Source organism: Cololabis saira, chromosome 21 (assembly GCF_033807715.1).
Source record: "Cololabis saira isolate AMF1-May2022 chromosome 21, fColSai1.1, whole genome shotgun sequence".
In the NCBI taxonomy this organism is placed as follows: domain Eukaryota; kingdom Metazoa; phylum Chordata; class Actinopteri; order Beloniformes; family Belonidae; genus Cololabis; species Cololabis saira.
The window spans coordinates 33,824,603-33,852,490 of record NC_084607.1 but is presented as its reverse complement, the minus strand read 5'-3'; the positions used below and the strand labels follow the sequence as shown (position 1 = coordinate 33,852,490).

General features: G+C 45.8%; 1 protein-coding gene across 1 annotated transcript in view; it reads left to right on the top strand.

Annotated features, from left to right (window-relative positions):
- Positions 1-27,740, top strand: part of LOC133422181 (zinc finger protein 646-like) — a 30,645-nt gene extending 2,905 nt beyond the window's left edge. Inside the window, exons 2-7 of the mRNA XM_061712122.1 lie at positions 3,227-3,495; positions 5,838-6,084; positions 16,459-16,548; positions 19,639-19,833; positions 19,959-20,138; positions 24,741-27,740. Coding sequence (XP_061568106.1) covers positions 3,227-3,495; positions 5,838-6,084; positions 16,459-16,548; positions 19,639-19,833; positions 19,959-20,138; positions 24,741-24,905 — 1,146 coding nt within the window. The 3' untranslated portion in view covers positions 24,906-27,740. The remainder of the gene's footprint in view (positions 1-3,226; positions 3,496-5,837; positions 6,085-16,458; positions 16,549-19,638; positions 19,834-19,958; positions 20,139-24,740) is intronic.
- The last annotated feature ends 148 nt before the right edge of the window (positions 27,741-27,888 follow it).

Genomic DNA, 27,888 nt, shown 5'->3' with positions numbered 1-27,888 from the left:
GATCTGATCACATTTTGTTTCAAAATTAATGCAGGAAGCCAATGATTTAGCTCATCCCCGTGGATCTGTTACCACCTCCAAAGGTGGAACGGCTGCAGAACAAAGCGTCGTACTGTTCCACCTCCTGCACCGTTCACGCAGCGCAGCCGGGCGGAATAAAGACCTACACAGGCAGAATGAACTGGCTTTGTGAGTGGGGCTTTAAAAACATCAGCGACCAGCAAACGGCTGCTCTCCCCTACACATACTCGAGCGTAAACAAACCCAGCAGACCCAGTGGGCTGGGGAAAGAGACTGTGAAGTCTACAGAAAGTCTAGTGCAGAAGCAGTGATTCATGGCTGCTCAGTGAGAAGCTTTTGTTTAAAGTTGATTTAAACTTGTTAATCTGATCAGACCGAGTTAACGAGATGGTGGGATCTCTGAATTTATTGCTTTCCTGTGTTGATGCTATAAAATCTAATCTGATTTGTTTTTTTTATTTGGAGCTGGAGGTAAAAGTAAGCGAGCCTCGTAGTTGACGGCAGGTTGGAGCTCAGCAGTGACTTCAGCAGGATCTTCCAGCCTCTCCGGGTCAGAGCTGCTCGACGGTCAGCAGGAAGTCTGGACCACGGAAGTGGCTTCTGTCTCTGCTGTGTGACGTACCGGTCAGACCGTTCTCCGTACCGTCTCCGTACCGCTGGCTGCAGTTTGACCTACTGATCCGTATCACTTTGTGTGGAGCACAATAAAAGCATCAGGCTTGACGTTTATTTCCAAACTAAAATATAATTTAAAAAAACGGATATAAATGTAATGAGCTTATCTATTCTGAGCCCGCCGCAATCAGTTATCGTGCACCAGCATTGCATCCTCAAATGTGCAGCGACTGGAGCAGCTCGTATTTTGGTTCAACAAAGAGATTCCTTCCTGTGACGGTGAAGATGGGAGACGTTTGTAGGACGTTTGTTTGTCCACTAATTCATAAATTTACTAATTTGTCCTAAAATTCATCTGATCACAGTTCTTGGTGTTGGGGAAATACACCCTCAAACACTGCAAAAACTCAAAATCTTACCAAGAATATTTGTCTTATTTCTAGTTAAAATGTCTCATTTTTAGTCAAACAAATCTCATTACACTTAAAACAAGTGTCATTACCAGAAAAATAACTTATTTGACATTTTTCATTTTTATTTGACAGATTTTCACTTAAGATAAGTAGAAAAAATCTGCCAGTGGAACAAGATTTTGTTGCTTGTAATGAGAAGATAAATCTTGTTCCACTGGCAGATTTTTTTCTACTTATTTCAGGTGAAAATTTACTTGAAACAGGTGAAAATTATCAAATAAGTTATTTTTCTGGTAATGACTCTTGTTTTAAGTGTAATGAGATTTGTTGACTAAAAATGAGACATTTTAACTAGAAATAAGACAAATGCTCTTGGTAAGCTTTTGAGTTTTTGCAGTGAATAAACAAGAACCTGTAACTTTTTTTCACTGCGATTGTTTAACAAAAGTAAAATCAAAAGAGGAAAAACTTCATTGGCAATATTAAGCCCCCCGTCACTGTTTGTCTGGAATTGAAGAGGATCCGTTGCAGTCAGGCGCTGGTCTGAGGGTCAGCAGGACCGCAGGTCATCTGGACATGTTGCTGCTCGGGGACATTCAGCTGTGTTTGTTGTGCTGCGTCAGTCTGGAGGGGAACCCAAACACTTTCAAAGTTCACAGTTCTCCAACCAGAACCATTCATCCAAAGCGGGTTTCATTAGAGACAGTTGTCTGTCCTCCAGGGGAGGACGTCTGAAGCTGAAAACCGGGTCACGTGACAGGAAATGATCCCAAATTCAGCAGCAGATCAACACCAAAGGGACCGATGGGGTCAGGAGTCTCCAATTCTGGTCCTCCAGGGCCACTGTCCTGAATCGTTTAGATTTTTCTCTGCTTCAGCAACCCTGGCCCCGATTAGTGGACCACTGACGGACTTGGGTAGGCCTTGATGACAAACTCCTGCTTCAACCGGGTGTGTTTTGAACAGGGAAACGGTTAAAACATGCAGGATGGCGGCCCTCGAATAGGACACCCCTGGACCACACTGCAAAAACTCAAAATCTTACCAGGAATATTTGTCTTATTTTTAGTCAAAAAAATCTCATTACACTTAAAACAAGAGTCATTACCAGAAAAATAACTTGTTATTTGACCATTTTCACCTGTTTCAAGTAAATTTTCCCTTGAAATAAGTAGAAAAATCTGCCAGTGGGACAAGATTTATCTTATCATTACAGGCAAAAAAAAATCTGGTTCCACTGGCAGATTTTTCTACTTATTTTAAGTGAAAATCTTATTACACTTAAAACAAGAATCATCACTGGGAAAAACAACAATTTTCACCTGTTTCAAGTGTAATAAGATTTTTTTGACTAAAAATGAGACGTTTTAACTAGAAATAAGACAAATATTCTTGCTAAAATTTTGAGTTTTTGCAGTGCAGGTCCCCCCAAAACCTTGAGTCTTGTAATTGTCAAAGCCCAGACCTGAACCTGACAGAGAGACTGTGGTGGGACCTTCAGAGAGCTGCGTAGAAGGGAACGTCCAAGAACCTGAAGGAAGTGGAGCAAAGAAAGAAGGGTGGACCAGAACTGATGAAACATCTGAGACTTCCTGCTGCTGAAGGAAGTTTCTACGAGCTGCTGGGTCATGGGGGTACTTAGGATTGCCCACATGATTGTTTCGTTTTGGCTTAATCATGTTTGGTAGTAATGAAAAAGTGGAAAACGCTTTGTAGACCATCAAAGGATCAACACTAAAGCCTGATTTAAGGTTCTGCGTTAAACCAACCCAGAGCCTACGCCGTTGCCGTGATGCCGTCGTGAATCCTTCGGACTTCTCCATCACTCCATTTCTCCGTGGTGCAGTACCAATCCAGAGCGCTAGTTGATACTTTGTTTAGCTTCCAGCTTTTCCGGTCACAGTGAATCAAAGAGATAAGGACAACTATTGTGCAAAAAACCAAAACAACCCCCAAAAAACGCGTACCCTACGGCGTAGGTTTAACGCAGAACCATAATTCAGCCGTAAGACCCACAGCGATCAGGTGTTTTTATTCTAGTTACACTAGAATAAGGTTTGAGGGAGGGGGTAACATCTTTAGCACAGGACTGTACTTGATATTTGCTTTGCAGAACTTGTGTGAGGTTTCAAAACTCAACTGAAGAGCAGCCCTAACCCGTGTGTTTTGTGTTCCAGCCCAGTTCAACCATCAGCTGGTGTGATCAGCTCCCCCCGTCCGCCGCAGCAGCCCTCACCAGCTCCAGCCTGTCCTCAGCGTCGCTCTCCAGCTCCAGTCTCTCCATGGAGTCCCAAGCAGCAGCGCCGCCGCCGCCGCCAGCAACCACGGCGTCAGATGATACAGAATCCGACGAGAGGCCGTACGTCTGCGATTTGTGCAACTGCGCCTACAAACATGCCAGCTCCCTGCTCAACCACAAGCTCACCCACAAGACCGGCGACTTCAGGTGAAAGTTAGAAATATTGGATTTCTGAGGGGACGGGACGAGTCGTAATACTGTATTTGACCCGGTCTTTGTACGTTTTGACCGTATAGAAATGTAATTTTTGCCATTTTAAAGGCTCAGTTATGGTTCTGCGTCAAAATGACGCCGTTCCTACGGCGTGTGGTTTGGATCGACGCAGAGGACACGCCGTCACCTGCGCCGTCTCTGACGTGCACCTCCTGAAAATTGTAACTACGCGTCGAGGAGACGCAGACGGAGAGGGCTGTGATTGGTTCGTTTGAAAGCGAAGCATTTCCGGTTTGAATCAGTCGTGAACTTCCAGGGCTCTTTTCTTCGTTTATGTGTGATTTTTTTTTTTTGTTTTTGTTTTTTTGCACAATAGTTGTCCTTATTTCTTTGATTTACTGTGACCGGAAAAAGTCGGATAAACCATTCAGAAAAAGATCGCTAACTAGTGGCCGCGGGGGGTACTGCACCGCGACCAAACGGAGAGACGGAGAAGTCAGAAGGATTCAGCACGGCGGCACGGCTGCGGCGTGTGCTCTGCGTTGGTGTGACGCAGAACCATAACTGAGCCTTAAGAATGAGATGTACCTGCTGTATCTACTGCCCTTACTTTTTTAACAACTTATGTTTTTTATTATTTTACCTCCTTTTCTTATCAGTTTATTTCATTTTATTTGTTATTTACTGTTTAATTGTGTCTTGCCACTTTTAATGTTGATGTAAATCACTTTGAATAGAGAGTCTGCATTGGCGTCACTTCCTCACTGGACCAGCCCCCTTACTCACACTGAGTGGTAAAAACAGCTGCAACTAGTGGAGAAGACGGGATAACAGCTGATTATCAGCTTAAATTAAAGGCAGTTGGACTTGACAGTGACCCGTACAGTTACCCCAAGAACCAGTGGTCCATGGACATTAATATTTGGTACAGTTACCCCAAGAACCAGTGGTCCATGGACATTAATATTTGGTACAGTTACCAAGAACCAGTGCTCCATGGACATTAATATTTGGTACAGTTACCAAGAACCAGTGGTCCATGGACATTAATATTTGGTACAGTTACCCCAAGAACCAGTGGTCCATGAACATTAATATTTGGTACAGTTACCCCAAGAACCAGTGGTCCATGGACATTAATATTTGGTACAGTTACCAAGAACCAGTGCTCCATGGACATTAATATTTGGTACAGTTACCAAGAACCAGTGGTCCATGGACATTAATATTTGGTACAGTTACCCCAAGAACCAGTGGTCCATGGACATTAATATTTGGTACAGTTACCAAGAACCAGTGCTCCATGGACATTAATATTTGGTACAGTTACCAAGAACCAGTGGTCCATGGACATTAATATTTGGTACAGTTACCCCAAGAACCAGTGCTCCATGGACATTAATATTTGGTACAGTTACCAAGAACCAGTGCTCCATGGACATTAATATTTGGTACAGTTACCAAGAACCAGTGGTCCATGGACATTAATATTTGGTACAGTTACCAAGAACCAGTGGTCCATGGACATTAATATTTGGTACAGTTACCAAGAACCAGTGCTCCATGGACATTAATATTTGGCCACGAATCCAGTTTCCTGATATTTATATTTACTTAATTTCTACGCCGGGGAAATACACGAAGCAAAGCTTGAAGGCTTACAAAAGTCTTGACGCTTGGTCCGACTTCAAGGCAGGATTTGTTGTAGAAATTAAAGTGATGAGGAAACCGAACTTTATGATTTGACCGTTTAACGTTAGCTACCCAAAAATCCAATGAAAATAAACAAAATGGGAACCACAAATCCAGGTTTTCGGTGTCTGGAATCCAGTTGTTTCTGTGAATTGCAGCGATCCATTTGTCTCTCTTAAGCTTATTTTTCGGTAGTCTGTAAAACGATAACTCAGATTTCTTGCTAAATCTATGAGTACAGTCGATCGCACAACAGCTCTTTCCCATTTTAGATGTTTTCCAGTTGCTCAAACTGAAAGTTTACGCTGCCACTCAGTCTTTCTGACACTCAGTCTTTCTGACACTCAGTCTTTCTGCCACTCAGTCTTTCTGCCACTCAGTCTTTCTGCCACTCAGTCTTTCTGACACTCAGTCTTTCTGCCACTCAGTCTTTCTGACACTCAGTGGGCGTAACTCGCTGTGAAGTCGCATCTGTGACGTCATGCACATTCCCTCTATTACCTTGTGTTGAATTGTGCTATACATAAGCACATTTTATTAACGGATAGCCCCTTGAGCTGAATCGTCTCGTTTTTCGAGGGGGTCCAATACAAATAAACTTGCCTTGCCTCTGCTCTGACCTCCGCCTCTGCCCCCGAACTCAGGTGCGACTTCTGCAGCAAGCCCTACACCAACTACATGTCTCTGCGCAACCACATGCGGATCCACGGTCAGAAGCGCTACATGTGCGACCTGTGTGGGAAGGCGTTCCGGCTGGCGCGGTATCTCCGCAACCACCAGAGGATCCACGACGACGGGCCCAACCGCTTCGACTGTCCCTCCTGCTGCAAGAGCTACCGGACCATGCTGGAGCTGGCGCAGCACCGCTGCACGGCCGCCGTCTCCAACCAGGTACGACGGCGTGACCCCGAGCTGGCCGTGCTCTGTGTGTGTGTGTGTGTGTCGAGTGTGTGTGTGCTTCATGACAGCTGCTAACGCCACACCGCTAACATCACAAATGTTTCCGCCATCGTGTTGCCATCTAATATTTTCCTCTTGTCGAGGTTTGGGTGGTTTGCGTCGCAGCATCAAAGCTTCATGATGATGATGATCATACAGGCCTGGTGCGGTTTTTAACAAACACTTCTCAAACGTCAGGAAGATATGTTTAAGAGCGATGATTTTCACTGGCTGATCATCAGAAGTTGAAGGGGTTTCATTAAAATAAAGGAAAAAACATTCCCAGGATTTCATTGCAACATTCCAGCAGCTTCTTTTTAAATCAATACCAAATGAAATGGTTTCCAGCCGAGTCACCAGGAAGCTTCTCTACCTGATGTTACCACGGTTGGTTAACTTGGCTGTAGTTCCACACGGTCCTACATAAACTACATCATCTCCAGTTTAACCTGGAGCGAGGCTGAAACGGTCCCTACGCCCCTCAGAGGCCGACCCGTTAGCGGGGGAACGCTAGAACTCCCCAGTCCAGGAACAACTCAAACCTCCGTTCCTACAGTCCAGCTACAAACTCGCTCTCACCGGGAAACGGATTCCAGAGAGAACTTGATTCTTGGAATCACGTCTCCGTGATAAATGAAGGTTTGACTTTTGAAGCCACGACCAGCTTTTAACTTCTCCTGCTCCACTCCACTTCCTGCCATCAGTGCACTACACGACAGCACTAAACATCGTTAGCATCCACCCTTCCTGTCAGGGAACCGGTGTGCAGCTCCTGTCATCTGTAGTTTGTATGTCTGTCATCTTAATTTTGCCTGAGAATGTTAATAATGACTTATTTTGACACCACATTCATTCAAATACACCTTGTAGTTGCTTAGGCCACGTTTCCACATAGCCGGGTATTTACAAAAACGGATATTTCCCCCTCTACGTTTTGAAAAATACCATAATTTCCAGGAACCGGCATAAATATCTGTTAAGGTGCTATGAGCAGCCAAACCTACAGGGGGCAGTGTAACGAGAAGATAAAGTCATGCTAGTCAATCAGAATCCTGGAAAAAAACATCAACAAATGACACGAGTAACTTCCAGTTACTTCCAAGATGAACGAGAGTCTTTGGTTTGGAGTGACAGAGAAGTGGAGTTACTTTTAAGTGTGACTTTAGAATATAAAACGGGTAAAATACAAGAAAATATTGACGGCGGCCAAACAAATTGTAAACACAGGTCGCACAAATGACGCTGGTGACGTTTCTGTCTCATAATGTGACGTTCTGGAGCTTAAATGTCCGTTTCCCTCCGTTTCCAAGCAAACGTGAAATTGGAGTTTTTGAAAATCTCCACTTTGGCCGGAGTTTTCAGAAATGATCGTTTTTGGAGACTTTGAGCTTAATTTTCATGTAAATGAACGCCCAAAACGCATGAAAACACCACAATTTTTGCTACGTGTAAACAGGGCCTTAGATTTAGGTATTCTAGAGGCCTCGTAGAACGCATTCGTACTACTTTGGTGTTCTGAGGCCTCTACCTAGGGCATGTTATGTGGTTTTGTCTGGAAATGGCCTGCATTGGGTTTTACACGGCCTGATACGCCCCCTGCGAGCGGCTCCGCTCAGAACCAGCTGTTTCCCAGGGCTCATTAATAATCACACTGGCTGATTGGCCTTTTACAGCAAAGCTTCGTGTCCAAAATAGAAATAGTTACCAACTAATTGCAGCCGTCTATGGAGGTGGTCAGCCTCGTATGTGTGAGTGTGATGAGTACCCAGGCGCTGCGGCGCCGTCGGCCCCCCAGTGACTGAGATAAATGTTTGAGGGTGATGGGTCTTTTCAAGCTCATCACTGCGTCGGCCGTTTAAGTCAAACAGTCGCTCTGGTACGTTATTCAGATCATCCATCCACCCGCTGGGTGTCCCAGGTCGGGTTCCGGGGGCCCCAGTCACCTACGCAGGGAAACCCAGAACTCTTGTTCCGGTTCATCTGTGGGAATCCCGAGGCGCTCTGTGTTGTGTAGTCGTTATATCATGTGACACATGTCCAATGTGGAGCTTACCCCGGTTTAACCCAACTCTGACAGTTTTGGCACTTTTCCACTAGAACCTACAGTACTAGCACCTACTCGGCTCTACTCAACTCTGTCTGGTTTCTTTTCCACTACAATTCAGCACCTGGAGCAAAAGTTAGAGGTTGGAGTGAAGCTGCTGTGACGTATTTGATTGTGTGATCTAAACTAAGAAGACAAGAACGCTAAAGATGTAGAACCTTGAGGAGATGATAGATGTGCTGCTGGATCTGTGACTTGTGTTCAATATCAAGTTAAAAATGAGAGTGAGAGAAACTTCAAGTGGTGACACTGTTTAAATTTGTATTAGTTCGTCTCTGTGCTGCTGAAAAGTCAGCTGGAGCCGTGAGCAGCTATGAAGAGACAGAGCTCCTGGTAGATCTGGTCGTTCCTCATCGCCCGTCTAGATCCCTTTTTAATTCTCTCCTCAGCACCAGGTTTATGAACATCTGACCCTCAGAGTTAAATCACCAAACAGACTTTGGCTGGTCGAATAAAATGAACCAGAAGCCGTCAGAGTCTCTTTCTCTGATTTCCTCCTCCTGACTCAGACGTCTGACTCCAACCCCCCGACCAATCAGTGGCCTGTAGTGTGATGATGTCAGATACAACCGACTCAGCAGCTTAGAACCTCGGCAGAATAGTTACAGAAAAGTATCTACTCAACACGTTAGACCCCTAGTGGAAAAGCGCAAAGGTGAGTCGAGTCGGGCTGAGTAGGTTCTAGTGGAAAAGCACCATTTGTGTCCAACCCGTAGGCCATTTAATTCAGTGGACGAAGCATTAGTCACGTGACCCATTGGTTTCGGAAGAGCAGGGTTGCAGCCATTTTTGTGTGTTGGGGGGCAGCCATGTTGCTCAGGAAGCAACATCAAAGTTAGCTGTGCTAGCTGCCGTCAGACGTTTAACCAGTCGACTCGTGGCCTTGACTGGTTGCTCCGCTGTGGCATGATGATTACGGAACTGATCACGGCTAGCCATTGGCTGAGCCCACTGTCAATCAGTCATATTAGAAATACATGCGTTGCTTTTCTGTAGACTCTCCTTGTGTGGTGCAAGAAAATTCACCCCCCAATCAAACGACTGAGACCAAAATGGTGTTTTGAACCGGGCTGTAAATATGTTTCTTTCTGCTCTAGAGTGGGACACAGGTGGTTAGTGCTCGGTTCAACCGCATCCTTCGTTTTGATGCTGCATCCTTGTAAAAGTCGACTATGCTGCAGCTTAGCGGTCTGGTATTTCTAAAGCTTAGCAGAAAGTGGGCGGGAGTTTCCTGAGTTTGGAGGCGTGTCCAAAGAAGTCGGTATAATGTCTTTTAACGTTGCAGTTTTGGAGATCATTTTTCGGCTGAATATTCAAGTTGTGACTTCTGCCTGTGAAGGAAGTGATGAGAAGACTTGAGTTTCACAGCACGTCCATTTGACAAATGATCTTTGTCCAAATATTTAACCGAAGTACCGAAGTAAAGCTGGTCATGTTCCAGCAGGAGTCTGAAAGGAAAGGCTTTAAGGAGTTAAGGGACTAAAATGAGGAAGATCAACAGCTAATGGCCCGGTTTCCCAGATCAGTTAAGTAGTTCTTAACAGCGAAAGACTTCTTTCAAACCATCTAAAGGAGCCTGTGAAAGAAGTCTTTCGCTGTTAAGAACTACTTAACTGATCTGGGAAACCGGGCCAATATCTTTTCCTAACTCTCTTCCATCGTCGGTATTTATCATTGTTTTTAATATTACATTTCAGATAGAAGTCGGTAGAGCATACTAAAATGTCAGCTCTCAATAAAACAGCACCTCTTTAACGACCATAAATGTCATCACAGCTTTCCCTCGACTGTTTATGTGATTTATGTGTTTGCTGAAGAATCCTCAGCGCGCAGAGAGACCGGGAGCTTAACACGCCGTAAACGCCTCTCTCCGGACAGAAACCTCTCTGTACAGGATGTAGGATTTAAAACGTTAACGTTTAGTTTGATATTAGACTTTGCCGTTCCTCCGCTCGCTTCTCCTTCTCTGTCACCGTCTGCTCTGATGTTCAGGCAGGTGACAGTCCAGACTGGATGGAACCAGACGATGTGGGACCCGCTGGAACCAGGAACATATATATATATATATATATATATATATATATATATATATATATATATATATATATATATATATATATATATATATATATATATATATATTATAAAATGTATCTAATTAATTAGAGGCTTTGTAATTAATTAATCGCATATCAATATTTGACAAGAGAAGCAACATTTTTCAAATGGATTTTGGTATATGACTGAATCATTGAATTGACACATAAATGAGTTTAAACAACAAAATTGTGTTTATTTTGATAACTGAGTGTTAACATAAAGTGCAATATGAATAATAGGAATATTATTGCATTGTCCACAAGGCACAAACTTAAATTCAAGTTAGCTATATTGAAGCTTTTTCAGGACTTTTTGTAAACTTTCTATGTCTTAAACCAGGGATTGTAAACCGGAGGTCCGCGCCCCTCTGGTGGTCCGTGGCGGTATTGCAGGTGGTCAGTGAAATTGTAAATGGAAAACAATAATAATTTAAAAATATATATATATATTTATTATTTACACTCAATTTATTTTCCATTTACTATTCATTTTTGTGATTAATTTACCCATCCAAATTATGTCAAATGAGTGAGAGTGAACTTTGTAATATTATAAGCCCTCTTGGCTTCCTATTCATTGACTGTTTTTTTTTTTGTTTTTTTTTATAGCAAAAGGTGCAAATAAAAATATACCGTGATGCAAATAAATAGCCTATATAGGCCCATACTCTTATTTTAAAGCAAGGTGCAAACTAAAACAAACATCCCCAAAAGCAGCAGTCCCCGAGTTGCTTCTTGGTTATAATGGTGGGACTGGGACAAAACCAGCTGGAAACCTCTGTCTTAAACACATTTGTTTTTGTTTGCAACATGTTTGGCATTGAAGTGGTAGCGGAGGCTGGAAGAGCTCCGGTGATAGGCAAATTCTTTCTTGCACAATTTGCACACAAATGTGCTTTTATCCAGGTTTCCACTCGGTAGTTTTTTAAAACTAAAATTTCCGCCCAGCGAACCCAGCAACGACTTCCCATCGGTTTTCATTGTTGTTTCTCGTGTTGAGTTCTGTGCATCAGTATTACGGGTAACTTATACCGGGACCTCGTGCAATGAGAAACGTTCCGCACTGTTTGGAGCGGCAAAGTAAATTGCGATTAAATGCGTTTTTTTTGTTTTTGTTTTTTTTTGTCACGGTATTTTTCTGTAATTAAAGGAGACCTATTATGGCATCTAATACCCATTTTAAACAGGCCTTGAATGTCTTAAAAACAAGCTTTTGATTATTATTCTTTTGCTAAATAATTTAGAAATTCAGCCTCTGAGCCATGTCTTTATTTTCCCATTCTCTAACCGCATTACAGGAACAGTTTTGTCTCAGAAAGCAGCCAGACAACCAAACATCACCTGCATCCACCCAGACCACGGACATGCTGGGATTGTAATCAGAACTCAGGCACACGTAGACCAGTTTGATTAAATCTGGGATTATGAGATTGAGTTTGTTTCAGGCCTGTGTTGAAAAAAAATAATCGATTTTCCGATTTTCTAAATCTCACTCACTCACTCATCTTCTCCCGCTTTATCCGTTACCGGGTCGCGGGGGCAGCAGCCTTAGCAGGGATGCCCAGACTTCCCTCACCCCAGACACTTCCTCCAGCTCTTCCGGGGGGAGTCTGAGGCGTTCCCAGGCCAGCCGAGAGACATAGTCTCTCCAGCGTGTCCTGGGTCTTCCCCGGGGTCTCCTCCCGGTGGGACATGCCTGGAACACCTCCCTAGGGAGGTGTCCAGGAGGCATCCGGTACAGATGCCCAAGCCACCTCAGCTGACTCCTCTCAATGTGAAGGAGCAGCGGCTCGACTCCGAGCTCCTCCCGGGTGACCGAACTCCTCACCCTATCTCTAAGGGAGCGTCCAGCCACCCTGCGGAGGAAACTCATCTCTAAGGGAGCGTCCAGCCACCCTGCGGAGGAAACTCATCTCGGCCGCTTGTATCCGCGATTTTGTCCTTTCGGTCACTACCCAAAGTTCATGACCATAGGTGAGGGTAGGGGCGTAGATTGACCGGTAAATCGAGAGCTTCGCCTTTCGACTCAGCTCCCTCTTCACCCCGACGGTCCAGTACATCGACCGCATAACTGCGGACGCTGCACCGATCCGTCTGTCAATCGCTCCATCGTTCCCTCACTCGTGAACAAGACCCCGAGATACTTGAACTCCTCCACCTGAGGCAGGACTTCTCCACCCACCCGGAGAAGGCATGCCACCCTTTTCCGATGGAGAACCATGGCCTCGGTCTTGGAGGTGCTGATTCTCATCCCTGCCGCGTCGCACTCGGCCGCAAACCGCCCCAGCACATGCTGGAGGTCCCGGTCTGATGAAGCCAACAGGACAACATCATCTGCAAAAAGCAGAAATGAAATCCTGAGGTTCCCAAACCGGATCCCCTCCGGCCCCTGGCTGCGCCTAGAAATCCTGTCCATAAAAATTATGAACAGGACCGGTGACAAAGGGCAGCCCTGCCGGAGTCCAACATGCACTGGGAACAAGTCTGACTTACTTCCGGCAATGCGAACCAGACTCCTGCTTCGATCATACAGAGACCGGACAGCCCTTAGTAGAGGGCCCCGGACTCCATACTCACTGAGCACCGCCCACAGAATGGCACGAGGGACACGGTCAAATGCCTTCTCCAGATCCACAAAACACATGTAGACTGGTTGGGCAAATTCCCAAGAACACTCGACCACCCTACGGAGGGTATAGAGCTGGTCCAGTGTTCCACGACTGGGACGAAAACCGCATTGTTCCTCCTGAACACGAGGTTCGACTATCGGCCGTAATCTCCTCTCCAGTACCCTGGCGTAGACTTTCCCCGGGAGGCTGAGAAGTGTGATCCCCCTGTAGTTGGAACACACTCTCCGGTCCCCCTTTTTAAACAGAGGGACCACCACCCCGGTTTGCCACCCCAGCGGTACTGTCCCCTTCCTCCATGCAATGTCGCAGAGGCGTGTCAACCAAGACAGCCCTACGACATCCAGAGACTTGAGGTACTCAGGGCAAATCTCATCCACCCCCGGTGCCCTGCCACCGAGGAGCTTACGAACCACCTCAGTGACCTCGGCTTGGGTGATGGATGAGCACGTCCCCGAGCCCCCACTCTCTGCTTCCTCAGTGGAAGGCATGTCAGTCGGGTTAAGGAGATCCTCGAAGTATTCCTTCCACCGTCCGACAATGTCCCCAGTCGAGGTCAACAGCTCCCCACCAGCACCATAAACGGTGCCGGCAGAGTACTGCTTCCCCCTTCTGAGGCGCCGAACGGTCCTCCAGAATTTCCTCGAGGCCGACCGAAAGTCCTCCTCCATGGCCTCCCCGAACTCCTCCCAGACCCGAGTTTTTGCCTCCGAGACTGCCCGAGTCGCGGCCCGCTTGGCCTGCCGGTACCTATCTACTGCGTCAGGAGTCCCACCGGCCAACATAGCCCGGTAGGACTCCTTCTTCAGTCTGACGGCATCCTGTACTTCCGGTGTCCACCACCGGGTTCTAGGATTGCCGCCACGACAGGCACCGGAGACCTTGCGTCCACAGCTTCGAGCCGCCGCGTTGACAATGGAGGCAGAGAACATGGTCCACTCGGACTCGATGTCCCCACGCCTCCCCCGGGATCCGAGAGAAGTTCTCTCGGAGGTGGGAGTTGAAGATGTCCCTGACAGAGGGCTCGGCCAGACGTTCCCAACAGACCCTCACAATCCGTTTGGGTCTGCCCGGTCTGTCCAACCTCCTCCTCCGCCAGCGCATCGAACTCACCACCAGGTGGTGATCAGTTGACAGCTCAGCCCCTCTCTTCACCCGAGTGTCCAAGACATGCGGCCGAAGGTCAGATGAAACGACAACAAAGTCGATCATTGACCTCCGGCCTAGGGTGTCCTGGTGCCACGTGCACTGATGGACACACTTATGCCTGAACATGGTGTTCGTTATGGACAAACTGTGACTCGCACAGAAGTCCAACAACAAAACACCGCTCGGGTTCAGATCGGGGAGGCCGTTCCTCCCAATCACGCCTCTCCAGGTATCACTGTCATTACCCACGTGAGCGTTGAAGTCCCCCAGTAGAACAATGGAGTCCCCAGTTGGAGCACTATCAAGTACTCCTCCCAGGGACTCCAAGAAGGCCGGGTACTCCCCACTGCTGTTCGGCCCGTAGGCACAAACAACAGTGAGAGACCTTTTCCCGACCCGAAGGCGCAGGGAAGCGACCCCCTCGTTCACCGGGGTGAACTCCAACACATGGCGACTGAGCTGGGGGGCTATAACCAAGCCCACACCAGCCCGCCGCCTCTCACCCTGGGCAACTCCAGAGTAGTGGAGGGTCCAGCCCCCTTCAAGGAGCTGGTTCCAGAGCCCAAGCTATGTGTGGAGGTGAGCCCGACTATCTCTAGCCGGTATCTCTCAACCTCACGCACAAGCTCCGGCTCCTTCCCCCCCAGCGAGGTGACATTCCATGTCCCCACTGTGAGGGTTTTGGTCCAGGGATTGGGTCGTCGAGGCACCCCGCCACGACTGCTACCCAGCCCACATTGCACCGGCCTGCCATGGTCCTTCCTGCGGGTGGTGGGCCTACAGGAAGGCGGGCCCGCGTCGCCGTTTCCGGCTGAGCCCGGCCGGGTCCCACGGGCAAAGACCCGGCCACCAGGCGCTCGCCTACGAGCCCCAACCCCAGGCCTGGCTCCAGGGCGGGGCCCCGGTGACGCCGATCCGGGCGACGTTACGGTCCTTGCTTGCATTCTTCTCATGGTAGGCTTGTGAACCGCTCTTAGTCTGGCCCGTCACCCAGGACCTGTTTGCCATGGGAGTCCCTACCAGGGGCGAAAGTGCCCCAGACAACATAGCTCCTAGGATCACTCGGGCACACAAACCCCTCCACCACAGTAAGGTGGCGGTTCAAGGAGGGGATTTTCTAAATCGATTCTCATATTAATTCCTAAAAGTCAATTTGTCTAAAGATCTATTTTTTTTCATTATTACATTTTCGCCCGGTGAACTTTAATCCCAGTAGTCTCGTCATTTAATTCACACATGCGCTGTTGCAATTTCTTTCTTTTTTGCATATTTGAGTTTTTTATTTCTTAGTTATTTATTTCATACAAATAACTTTCGGATTTTTTTTTATTTATGCCCAAAAAAGGAATGTTGTTGGACACGAGAATAAATACTGCAATGTTTTTGCCTTTAAATATGTTTAAAAGTATGAAAACATTAAAGTTTTCAATTATAATTGCATAAATTGTCTATATTTCATTGATTTATATACTTTCTTGGGGTTAAATTAGCATAAAATGCTAAAAACCAAATTCTCAAAAAATTAAAAACTGAAAAACGCAGAAAATAGAAAAAATAAAACTGATTTCATACGTCTCTGTTTCCTCCCTGGATCTGTTTGCTAATTCTGCCTCACGATGTTTCTGAAAGCAGTTCTATCAGCATTCTGGGAGGTGATTGGTCCTTACAGCATCATTAGCTGCAATACTTGCTGTTGAATCTTAATATAATACTAGTATTAATATGTGGCAGAACTACAGTCATATAATTCATGCAACAGCTCAAAAAACAGTTTTAATAACACTAACCTAAATCAATATCGGAATCAGATCGAATCAAACCCTGATAATCCTTTCTGAATCTTAAGAATCAAATCGATTCTTGACATTTGAATCGATCCACAGCCCTAGTTTGTTTAAAACTAAAGTTTGATGCAACAAAGCTTTTGAGGTAGGAATGAGTTGAAGTTGATATTCCTGAGGAATCTCCGTGTAACGACGGCGTTCTCGCTGCAACCCCCACCCTTGCATGAGGACGTTGATGTGCATGGCTGCTGTCACTCCTGTGCTCTTCCTCACGTGTTGCATGTGGCGTCATGTAGCATGCTGTGCTTGACTGTGCGTCCGTTCTCCAGCTGGGGTTTGTTCAGTTATGGTGTGTGAGGCCGGTTCCCGCTGCCGGGGGCTGCAGGGGTCAGGGGTCGGGGGGAGACCAGGGCCACACCAGGGCTAGGCTGAGTGCAGGGACAGGCTCAGGGTTCAGATCACTTCAGCAGATTTCATGCCCAAGTATAGTAATCCAAATTTATATGTGTGTGTGTGTCTGTGTGTGTTTGTTTGTGTGTGCGCGTGTGCGGTTGGTTCATAAGAACCGGTTCAACTGCCCGTCCTGCTTTAAGAGCTACCGAACCATGCTGGACCTGGCCCAGCACCGCTGCAGCGCCGCGGCCAAAAACCAGGTTGGTGTGAGCGTGAGTGAGCGTGAGTGAGGCAGAGTGAGAGCACACAGGTCACAGCTGTGAGGGAGGGGGCGAGTAAAGCCTTGTAGATGTTTGGGTCAGAATCAAAGCTCCATGGACGTTTGGGGGGGGCGGTCCAGCTCTGGCCCTCTGGCACAGCCGCCTGCAGGTTTTAGATGCTCCCCTGCTTCAGCACACCGGTCAGTACCGGACTTGAGCAGACCTGGATGACGAGCTGATGGTTATCCGTTCATCCGAAGGTGTGTTGAAGCAGGGAAACATCTACAAGACTGTCTCAGAAAATTAGAAAAATGTGATAAAGTTCTTTATTTTCTGTAATGCAATTTGAAAAAAAAAATGTCATACATTCTGGATTCATTACAAATCAACTGAAATATTGCAAGCCTTTTTTTATTTTAATATTGCGTATTATGGTTTACAGTTTAAGATTCCCAGAATATCTAATTTTTTGAGATAGGATATTTGAGTTTTCTTAATCTGTAAGCCATGATCAGCAATATTAAAATAATAAAAGGCTTGCAATATTTCAGTTGATTTGTAATGAATCCAGAATGTATGACATTTTTGTTTTTGTAATTGCATTACAGAAAATCACAATATTCTAATTTTCTGAGACAGTCCTGTAAATGTTCAGGCCGTAGTTTGGGCTTAGCTCAGCCTTGACTTAAGGAGCCGGTGAAACGGCCTCTGATGCCGTCTAACATGGAATTGTGAAGCAGTTGTAGATGGTAGTTTTTACACACACAGAAAAAGAGCATGGAAGTGATTTGACTTATAGAAATTCTAGTTTTATTTTCCTGCAAAATGAATTTCCTTAGTTCATATTGGATTTAGCTAGAGGAGCGGTTGGGGCAGAAACTACGGTGGATAGGGACAGATAGCGCTGTCCTCGGGTCAGAAGCTTTCCATCCACATTACACCACAGCAAACGCGTGTGACATGAGCATCCATGCAAGCATGAGTGAGAACGGGCTGGAACCTCTGGAAGTGTTTCCTCCTCCGGCAGCTGAGACAAACCCAGCAAGGCCTCCCGCCTCCGTGCTGCTGCTTCCTGCCTTGCTTGTCTTTATCCTCCACGTACTGGAACATGCAGCAAACCCTGAGTCTGTGCAGCAGCATCATCGCTCACACACCGAACCGACGTCTGCTGCAGAGTAACATGCCAGGTTTCATGGGTCATGCTTGGTGGAGGAGTGCTGATGCTGTTTTTCATGTTTAACAATGAAAACAAAAAACAACAATCAAAAACTGTTGATTGCTGTTGTTTGATCAATCCCGTCTGTGCCTTTTATTCTCCTGGGTAGTCAAACAGAGCCAACACCGGTACCAGGGCCATGGCACCGTCCTGGCAGCCGTCTTCCCTGGTACAGAACGTACCGAGCCAATCACAGTAGAGCGGGGGCGGGCCTGACCTCCGGGCAGACTGCTATCAAACCCTCGGCAGGCGTTAGCTCCACTTCCTGCCCCACTGCAGACGTGTTGGACGTCTTCTGGAGGCTAGTCTGGTTGTAGCTCCGCCTGCGTTGCAGCGCTCCTTTGTCTGAAGCGTGTGAAGCATATATTATATACGTAGACGCCCCATCGAGTGTTCTTGCCCGCTGCTGCGATACGTCAACGTCGCCGCCATATTGGATGTGGCAACTAATACAAGTAAATGGACTTATTTTCATAAAGCGCCTTTCTACAAAGAAATGTACGTTTTACGTCTCATTTATTCATTCACACACGCACTAATATACTTGGGAAACAGTTAGGCACCAAATATAATATATTTAATTTTCTCAGATGGTAAAAATAAGAACTTTATTGATCCCACATAGGAGTAATTCATGTTATATCAGCTATAGAGAACAAGGTAGTGCCGAAAAACAATATATATATCCGCTCTCAAAAATAAGATATAACATATTTTCTTATCAACAAAACAAATTTAAAATTTTTCAAATAACAAAATAACATTTGAACCATTTTTCAGATGATAAAATAACTGAAAAAATCTGAAAAATGTTATTTTGTTACTTTTTGTTACTTAAAATTTAAAATATGTTTATGTAAAATATGCTTTGTTGATGAGAAAATATGTTTCTCTATTTTTCTTTTTGTGAGGGGGATATATATAGTTTTTCGGCACTACCTTGTTCTCTATAGCTGATATAACATGAATTACTCCTATGTGGGATCAATAAAGTTTATTTTTGCCGTCTGAGAAAATCAAATATATTATATTTGGTGCCTAACTGTTTCCCAAGTATATTAGTGCGTGTGTGAATGAATAAATGAGACGTAAAAGTAAATTTCTTTGTAGAAAATAAGTCCATTTACTTGTAATAGTTTACAGCGCAGCCTTGAACATCCAATATGGCGGCGACGCTGACGTAGTAGTAGTCGTCAGGAGAGCTGCTCAGACTGCCGTCTGAAGGTTTTCTGTCCCCAGCAGCCTTGGAAACGGCTGGTGCATGTAACCCGTCACCAGGGGGGGCAGATCAGCTCGCCCTTTAACTTCCACGCGCTTTCAAGAGCAGAAGAGTGTGTGGCTAAAATGTAAGTAATAGTTGCTACAAGACCAATGCTCCTTTTTAATCGGTAAAGTCTGATTTTTACTTCCACAACTAGAAGCGGTTGGTGTCACTAGTCTGAGTCCTGCCGAAGGCCGGGAGGGTTTCAACCGGAGCTCAGGGTTTGGTTTTGGGCCAGAACAAATCCCAACATTGTGTGTGACAGGAGATTGCCAGGCAGAAGATGAGTGTCTCATGGGGTTTCCGTGGAAACGGGAGACTAAATCAGAGTCCAGTCTGTGTCTTCAGGAGCTGTAGGTCTAATGCATTAATGAAATGTTTGTGCGAGCGTGTGTGCGTGTGTGTGTGAAACCTGACCACCACCATCCTCTCATATCTGTAGCTCTGGAGAAAGAAGGTTGATGAGAGGGAGGTAGAACTGAAGCACAAACTGACAAAACAGTGTCATCACGTTCATCCGTCACTTCTTATTTGTGTCAGACTGTGAATCATAGACAGAAGTGGTTTTCAGATCCCTGCTTGTTTCTCTCCGTGTCCCCCTCCCTCCTTCCAGAGCACCGGCGGCCGTCGTTCCAACTTCTCCAACACTCCGCGCCGCCAGCAGCAGCAGCAGCAGCAGCAGAACAACGCCAGCTCCATGATGCAGCACGGAGGCCACGGCCAGCAGGAGGCGCTGCCGTCCCACTGCGTCTCCCCCATGACCCAGGGGGGCGGTGTGAGCAGTCAGCCGGTCCCAGACCCCCACCAGGTAGGACGGAGGACCAGGCTCCGGGGCCGGGGCCGGGGCCGGGGCCCACGCTGGGGCCAGCGCTGACTAATGCCTGCTTCTGTTGTTATTAGTGTATGTGTTTAGGTTTGTGTGTGTGCCGGCAGGGCCGCCCCAGCTCCGTGTCCTCCCAGAGCAGCCAGCAGAGCATGAGGAGCTCGTCCTCAAACAAACACGTGTCCTCCTCCAGCGCCACGCCCTCCTCCTCATACTCCCTGCTCCAGCCCCTGGTGCCTGAGGTAAAGGAGATGAGCTCGGGATACACTAGACTGAGCGCCAACCCCATGGTAGGAGAGAGCACCGCCTCACAGCCCAGCTTCGCTAACATCTTCTACCTGTCGACTAAGGACTAACCCGTCACGCTCTGTGTCCACCAGGACAGAATCAGACCTCAGGTCACTGGTTTGACCAGTAGGTCCCCTGAAAGTGAACTCAGGAGAAAAAACGCCTGGTGAACACAGCTCTAGCGTTCGTCTCAAGTCTTTTGTGGTTTTAGTCTGATGTTTTCTGAGAAACTAATGGCACTGGTGACAAAACGTGGTCTCATTTAAGAGGAAACCATTTTTTTAAATAAAACTAATCTAATCTGCTCTACGTCATATCAAGACTCAAGAGAGTCCAGAGAAATCTGTCTGCAGGAGACATGGCCAAAATCAAGAGAGAAATGTCTTCTGAAGAATATCTAGCAGTTGTCTGGATGCTTGTTCATGCAGCAGCAGCGTTACCTCACTGCTGCACGGTTTAATTGCAGCAGCAGCGTAAAATAAAATAGGAAAGTTAGTCTTTTTACATTCATATAAGTTTCATTTAACTTAAAGAGCAGGTTGGAGACCCCTGTGAATCAATGTGTAGGAAAATAATGTAGGAACTGAATTTTCATTGAAATACGCATAAATATATACTTCAGTGAACTCCGGAGTTGTTTTTGTGAGAGTATTTTACTTCCGCATCTGAAAAAGCTGAACCGGAAGTGAAGTATCTGGAGGGAGTGCGGTGAATTTCAACAATAGGAAAAATAGTGGATCTTAATGTTAGTTGTGACACTGAAGAGGTTGAGAATGTGTATTCACACCAATATGACGGGACACAGCCTTATAATTACCAACCCGTTAGGCCCCCCACGTTCTTTTGATTGACAGCTGAAACTCGCTTTTTAAAAGGCTGATTTATGTGTCCGCGTTACACCAACGCAGACCCTACGGCGTAGGGTACGCGGCGACGCACAGAACGCTGCGTGCGCCGCGTACCCTACACCGTAGGCTACGCCGTCGATTTTACGCGGAACCATAAATCAGCCTTATTTACTGCAGCACCCGCCCGTGCTCCTGAAAGAAACTCCGAAAATAACTCGAAAAGATGGGTGAGAACTTGTAATCTGTCTACGTTTGTACTTTCTAAACAGAAAACAAGCTTATTATCTTCTCTTTTTTCTGATTAAATGCATCCGAAATAGCCGGGTATTTTTAAAACCGAATATTTCCCCGCCTTCGTTTATAAAATAATTTGTATCCACATCGTTGTTAAAAAAAAAACCTTCCACACATAATGGAAGATCTGCGTTTTCTACCACATTCATAAGCATTCCAAACCTGTAGATCATCTGGTCCTCCGGCCTCCGGGCCTCCGCGGCGCAGCTTCCCCGGGAGCCGCGTCTCCTTCTCGGTAACGAGCCCGAGTCCCCCCGTTTGCAAAGAAAACAAATCCTTGTCAGCCAGGAGCTTTTTGTGTCAGTTAAACTTTTACCATTAAAGTCCGAAGCGCCGGATGTTTACAAGGTCTCGGCGAGACGCCTTCAAAATAAAAGCACTAAATATCGGTCTCCTTAATGTATAATAAATAAAATAACTTTAATGACACATAAAAACACATTTATAGAAATACTTATATTAAAAGGTAATTTACAATTTCCATTATTTTATTTTATTTTTTCAACAATTATGTTTTATTATTATTATTCATTATTATTACTATTGAGGAAAATATCACAGTTTTTAACGCCGATCTTGTCATTTTATTTAGTTTTTATCAACTACACCTTTACATTGGGCCGTGAAAATATTGTCAGACATTAAACCGGGCTGCGCTACAGAAAAGGTTGGGGAACACTGGTCTAGACCACATCTCCGGGCAGCTCTGAGGAGCTGCAAGAACTGGAGACGGTGGCGGGGAAGTGCCAGGTCTGGGGGGCAGAGTTCAACAGAGCTGCAGACACCAGCGGGGCTTTGACACGGGGACAGCCGTCCTCTCAGACCTCACTGCCAGCTGCTCGCTGGGTCTAGAGCAGGGGTCGGCAACCCGCGGCTCTAGAGTAGCATGCGGCTCTTTAGCGCCACCCTAGTGGCTCCTGGAGCTTTTTCAAAAATGTTTGACCTTTTTTGTTTTTCCTTTTTTTTCCTTCATTTTTTCTTTTTTTTCTTTTTTTCCTTTTTTCTTCTTTTTTTCCTTTATTTCTCTATTTTTCTTTCTTCTTTTTAATCTCGACATTTCGACTTTTTAACTTTTTTCTCGAAATTTTGACTTTTTTCTCGACATTTCGACTTTTTTCTCGACATTCCAGCTTTTTTCTCAACATTTCGACTTTTTTCTCGACATTTCGACTTTTTTCTCGACATTTCGACTTTTTTCTCAACATTCAAGCTTTTTTCTCAACATTTTGACTTTTTTCTTGACATTTCGTCTTTTTTCCCAAAATTTTGACTTTTTTCTCAACATTTCGACTTTTTTCTTGACATTTCGACTTTTTTCTCAAGATTGTACTTCAAAATTAATCTTGACATTTCGCCTTTTTTCTCGACATTTCGACTTTTTTCTCTAAGTGCATAATGAAAAAAAAAATCTTCCCCAAGTTATAACTAATATAGAAAAATGCAGCATGTGTTGTCTTCATTCTAAGGCTGATACAAGACTTTTCATTTTTCATTCATTGCGGCTCCAGACATATTAGTTTTTTGTGTTTTTGGTCCAATATGGCTCTTTCAACATTTTGGGTTGCCGACCCCTGGTCTAGAGTAAAAGAGGATGTCATGATAACATTTTTTTATTAGTATTTATTGTCCAGCCATGCTCCCTGAGAAAACATCCAGACTAAAACTGAGTAAATTGGAGGGGGTTTGGGGGATTTGGGGGTAGGAAGCTCTCTTAACACCACTAACTGGGGCTGTGCTCCGACTCCGCCTTTCATTCTGTCTCACTAATCATTAACCTGGCAGGGGAATTTTATTTAACCATAAAGCATCTTTGTGTCATAAACACGTCTCCGGCCTTCACATCTCACACACGAGGGAGTTTATGACGTCCCCAAGTGATGCTGCAGGACTGCAAATGAGCAGACCTGCTCAGTCCGGCAGGGATCCGGCAGGACTCGCTGCTCCAGAAGCTGCATACTTGACATGTGGATCTGCTTTGTGCAGCTTATCTTTTTGTTTTTAAACAGACTCAGACGTAGGATTAAAGCGGGGTTCTAATGTTGCTTTTCCACTAGTACCTACTCAGCCCGACTCGTCTTGCCCTTGTTTCTTTTCAACACCCAGATCAGCAGTAGGAGGTTGGAGTGAAGCTGCTGTGACGTATTTGATTGTGTGATATAAACAAAGAAGACAACAGCACTAAAGATGTAGAACCTGGAGGAGATGATAGATGTGCTGCTGGGTCTGTGGCTTGTGTTTGATATCAAGTTAAAAAATGAGAGTGAGAGAAGCTTCAAGTGGCAACGCTTTTTATTGTTAGTTTGTCTCTGCTGCTGAAAAGTCAGCTGGAGCCGTGAGCAGCTATGAAGAGACAGAGCTCCTGGTAGATCTGGTCGTTCCTTATCGCCGTCTAGATCCCTTTTTAATTCTCAGAGTAGTTCCAGAAAAAGTATCTACCCTATTTTCTGGACTATAAGCCGCATCTGCTCTATTTTTAAAAAAAAATTATAAAAAGATATGCAGGACTGTCTCAGAAAATTAGAATATTGTGATTTTCTGTAATGCAATTACAAAAACAAATATGTCATACATTCTGGATTCATTACAAATCAACTGAAATATTGCAAGCCTTTTATTATTTTAATTTTGCTGATCATGGCTTACAGCTTAAGAAAACTCAAATATCCTATCTCAAAAAATGAGATTAAGATTCCCAGAATATTCTTAAGCTGTAAGCCATAATCAGCAATATTAAAATAATAAAAGGCTTGCAATATTTCAGTTGATTTGTAATGAATCCAGAATGTATGACATTTTTGTTTTTGTAATTGCATTACAGAAAATAAAGAACTTTATCACAATATTCTAATTTTCTGAGACAGTCCTGTACAAGCCGCACCTGCATATAAGCTGTATCCGCTCTATTTAAAAAAAAAAAAAGAAGATATTTCAGCCGCAGATGTTTCTGTTGTTAGATTAGATATTTACTACATGTACAGAAGGATTTAGAACTGTAAATGATGTACATGTTTGTACCTAAAGAGATCTTTCCTAACAGTGTCTTTTAACACGGCAGCAACTTTGCTGATTAAAACGGGACAGAACCAAGAGAAAATAACCGCTATTTATCTATTTGAAATCTGCTTCTACATACAGAAGTAGTGTATTCTTCTTTGCATTTATTTTGTCTTAGTTTTGATTCTAATTCCAGTTAGAGCACCCTGAGTGGTGGAAGAAAAACCCACAGAATAGAACCTTTGTATAAGCTGCTGGTTGAAAACCTATGAAAATAAGTAGCGGCTTATAGTCCAGAAAATACGGTACTCGGCACGTCAGACTCCTGGTGGGAAAGAACGGATGCGGGTGGAGTCGGGCTGAGTAGGTGCTAGTGGAAAAGTGTCATAAATATTGGTCTCAGTCTCTCCTCCGTCTCTGGCTGCTTCTCCCAGTCTGACGTCCTCTCCTCTCTCCCCTCTCCCCCAGCCGAAGCACCAGGACACCTTCTCTCTGGCGTCCCAGCGCCCCCTCACCATCAACCCCATCGGCCACTCCCTCCATCCCAACGGAGCGCCGTCACTCAAGCCTTCGCCGGTGCCACGGACCATCCAGGCCATGCCGTGGGAGCAGCGCTCGCTCTACAACCAATGAGACTCCCGGGAGCCCGGCCCCGGCCCCGTCCCCTCGCACCCACCCACCCCCCTCCCCCACCCCCCTGTGGACCGTTGTGTGTGGGAGAGGGGGAGGAACACCATTGAGAACTAGTTGAGGTTGAGTTCTGCGTAGTTAGGTTTAAAACGATGTGTTGCCTTGACCCTCATGTATGATCTATGCCATGTACTGGATATAAGTTAAATGTCTGTGCCCTGAACTGTCCTCCTGCTAAGAATTTACCCCCCCCCTAACCCCTACCCCTCCTCTCCTGAGCTAGTTATGAAGATATCTATCCTTCCTATTATTAATAGTGCCCCCCCCAGCCCTGTCATTATGTTAAAATGAGAAGAACAGCTATTTTTAATCTAAAGTGTGTTCCCAATCCAGAACAAGCGCCGAGTCGTCGGGGCAACGTGACCAGATTCTTCCTCCTGTCCTGTTTTTGTATTTTATTTTTCTGAAAAAGAAAGAAGGGGAAAACAAACTTTTGTTTTGTTATTTTTTTCCTTAAATTGAACTGTTCCTCCCGAGCGAACGTTGTGGAGGATCTGTGGACCGGGACGGTCTTCACGTGCAGCTGTAAACCCTCCTCCCCCCTGTTTTAGTTTACCGTATCGTGCAAAGGTCTCCCAGGTGTGAAGGGATGCTGCTGGAAACGCCGGGTCCTCGTCCTTCAGCTCCTAAAGCAAACACACAGGAAGTCCCTGGTTGCTGGGGGGAAACCCGGAGCCCCAACCCCTGGTCTGGGTCAGACCTGGAGCCCCAACCCCTGGTCTGGGTCAGACCCGGGCCCCCTCGGGTCCTCCGGTCTCCCTGAAGGCCCAGACTGTAACTCGAGGTTGAGGTCGGGGTTCTGCAGCAGGATATACGTCTGGGACCAATCAGAGGCCTCCACTCTCCTGCCCAATCCTCCAGGTCCGTTTAGCCGGCAGTTAGTTGGGGACACATGTCCCCATGGAGAGCTCTCCCGGCCACACGGGAGGAACCGGGTCCTGTTGGTTCCTGCTGGAACTGCTGGACGTCGTCAGCGTCTCGTTTCCTCGGCCGGCCGCTTCCGCCTACAGTTCTTCACATTTCTGCTGCTTGACGCTCCGTCTCTGTGAACCCCGTTGCCGGGGGAGACTCCTCTCGTAAAGCCACTCAATGTAGCAGCACCACGTCTGGCCACACGGGGGCAGCACAGCAGCAGGATGACTTAAGTCCCGGCGGGTGTTTCAGCTCCACTGTGACCAGAAATCAGACATCTGCAGCTTCCAGCTCTGGAAGATCCTCAACTCACCCGTTTTCTAGTTTAGGCCAAAGGAAATGTTAAATGTTTGTACTGCTGCCTCCAGGTATCCACAGAGGGTGGATAGTGTAGTTTATTACATTTCCTATATCTCAGTTTTAGATTAAACTGTCAACTTCATGATCAACAAGGATGTCGACATTGAATCAAAGCAAGATTTGAACTCTTAAATTTGCTACCTCGTTACCACTTCCTCTAGTTTTAAGTAGGAACTACTAGATCTAAAATGACCACACTTCCAGCTCAACTGTTTTAGCAACCGCATCTATTTTTAGATTTTCTACACTTCCCTCCACGACGCAAATTAAATTTAATCAAATTAAATCCCTCTGAATGATCCTCAATGCTCCGATTAAAGGCTTTCCTTTATCACCTAAATGTCTCTAAACATCTTGGGACGAGGTTTTCAGTCGTTCACCATCATGTAACTAAACAACGCTGAGACGTCTGAGCCGGCAACCGTAACTAAGGGGCGGAGCCACTTTAGGACCAATGACACTCTTCCCCTTGTTCATTAGTGTTTGTCTGTAATTCTGCCACCAACCAGTAGGTGGCGCTGCAGGGGCTTAAGTGAGGTTAGGTTTATCCACTTCCTTCCTGTACCGTAGTCATGGCAACAGCAGATAAAGCACACCCGATGGGACCTGGAGCTGATAGATGTTGAGAAACGGCAACCTTCACCAGCATTACAGCAACCTGTCGTTCTTAGTACAGAAGAAGAAGATGACGACGATGACGTCCTGGTCGTTGTTGGCCTGACGCTTTACTGGGCCGGTTCTGACCCAGCCCTCTCTGCTTCAACGTCACCTCTAGTGGGAGGAAGTGGTACTGCAGGAAATGCAGTGGAGCCTCCGTGTGGTCAGACGTGGTATTACTGCAGACCAGCAGCTGATCAGCCGCTCAAACCAAATCATGGTTGAAACTCCTCTTAGTTCATGTGGCAGTTTCTGAGTTTATACAAATATCAAATTGGATGTTTTTGAAGGGGTTCCTAGCTGACACATTTCTTCACACCTGCCGGAGCCTTTTCTCGGTGCATGTACACGTACATGTTTGCCTGGGAGTTACGCGGAGGAGAGAAATGGTCAAAGTCTCCAAAATGACTGTTACAAAGTTCCCTCTTAACTCTTAAAGCACTTCAGGACGAGTGCTGTGAAACGACTCCCACCCCCCCCCTCAAGCGTCTGCTGTTACCATGTTACATCACTGACCCCACCGTCTCCACCAGCCCGGCGTAGGAGCAGCTCGGCCCCCGCCGGGCCCCCGCCGGGCCCCCGCCGGGCCCTGAGGGGCCGGATCAGCCTCCCAGTGTTTGAAGGAGGGTCAGTTTGATGAATAACGTTGACTTCCTGGATCCAGTATGTAGTTAGATTATCTTGCTAACATGGTGTTCATTGAAATACCCACAATTCTACTGTCTTTTCTCTTTTAAAAGTTGTTTCTATTTTTATTCATGTTTTCATTGTTTCTTTCTTTCTCCTTGTAAAGTGTCTTTTGAGTATTTAGAGAAGTGCTATACAAATAAAAATGTTTTATTATCACCATCAGTGCTGCTTTTCTTACGAGGAGGACCGTTTTCTAGGGAAGTAACTTTTCCTTTTTACATTTGTGAGACGGACCCGGACCTTTGATTTGCTGTAAAGGTTAAAAGTGGCTGTTGAGGATGAGATGCAGAGATCCAGGAAGTGTTGA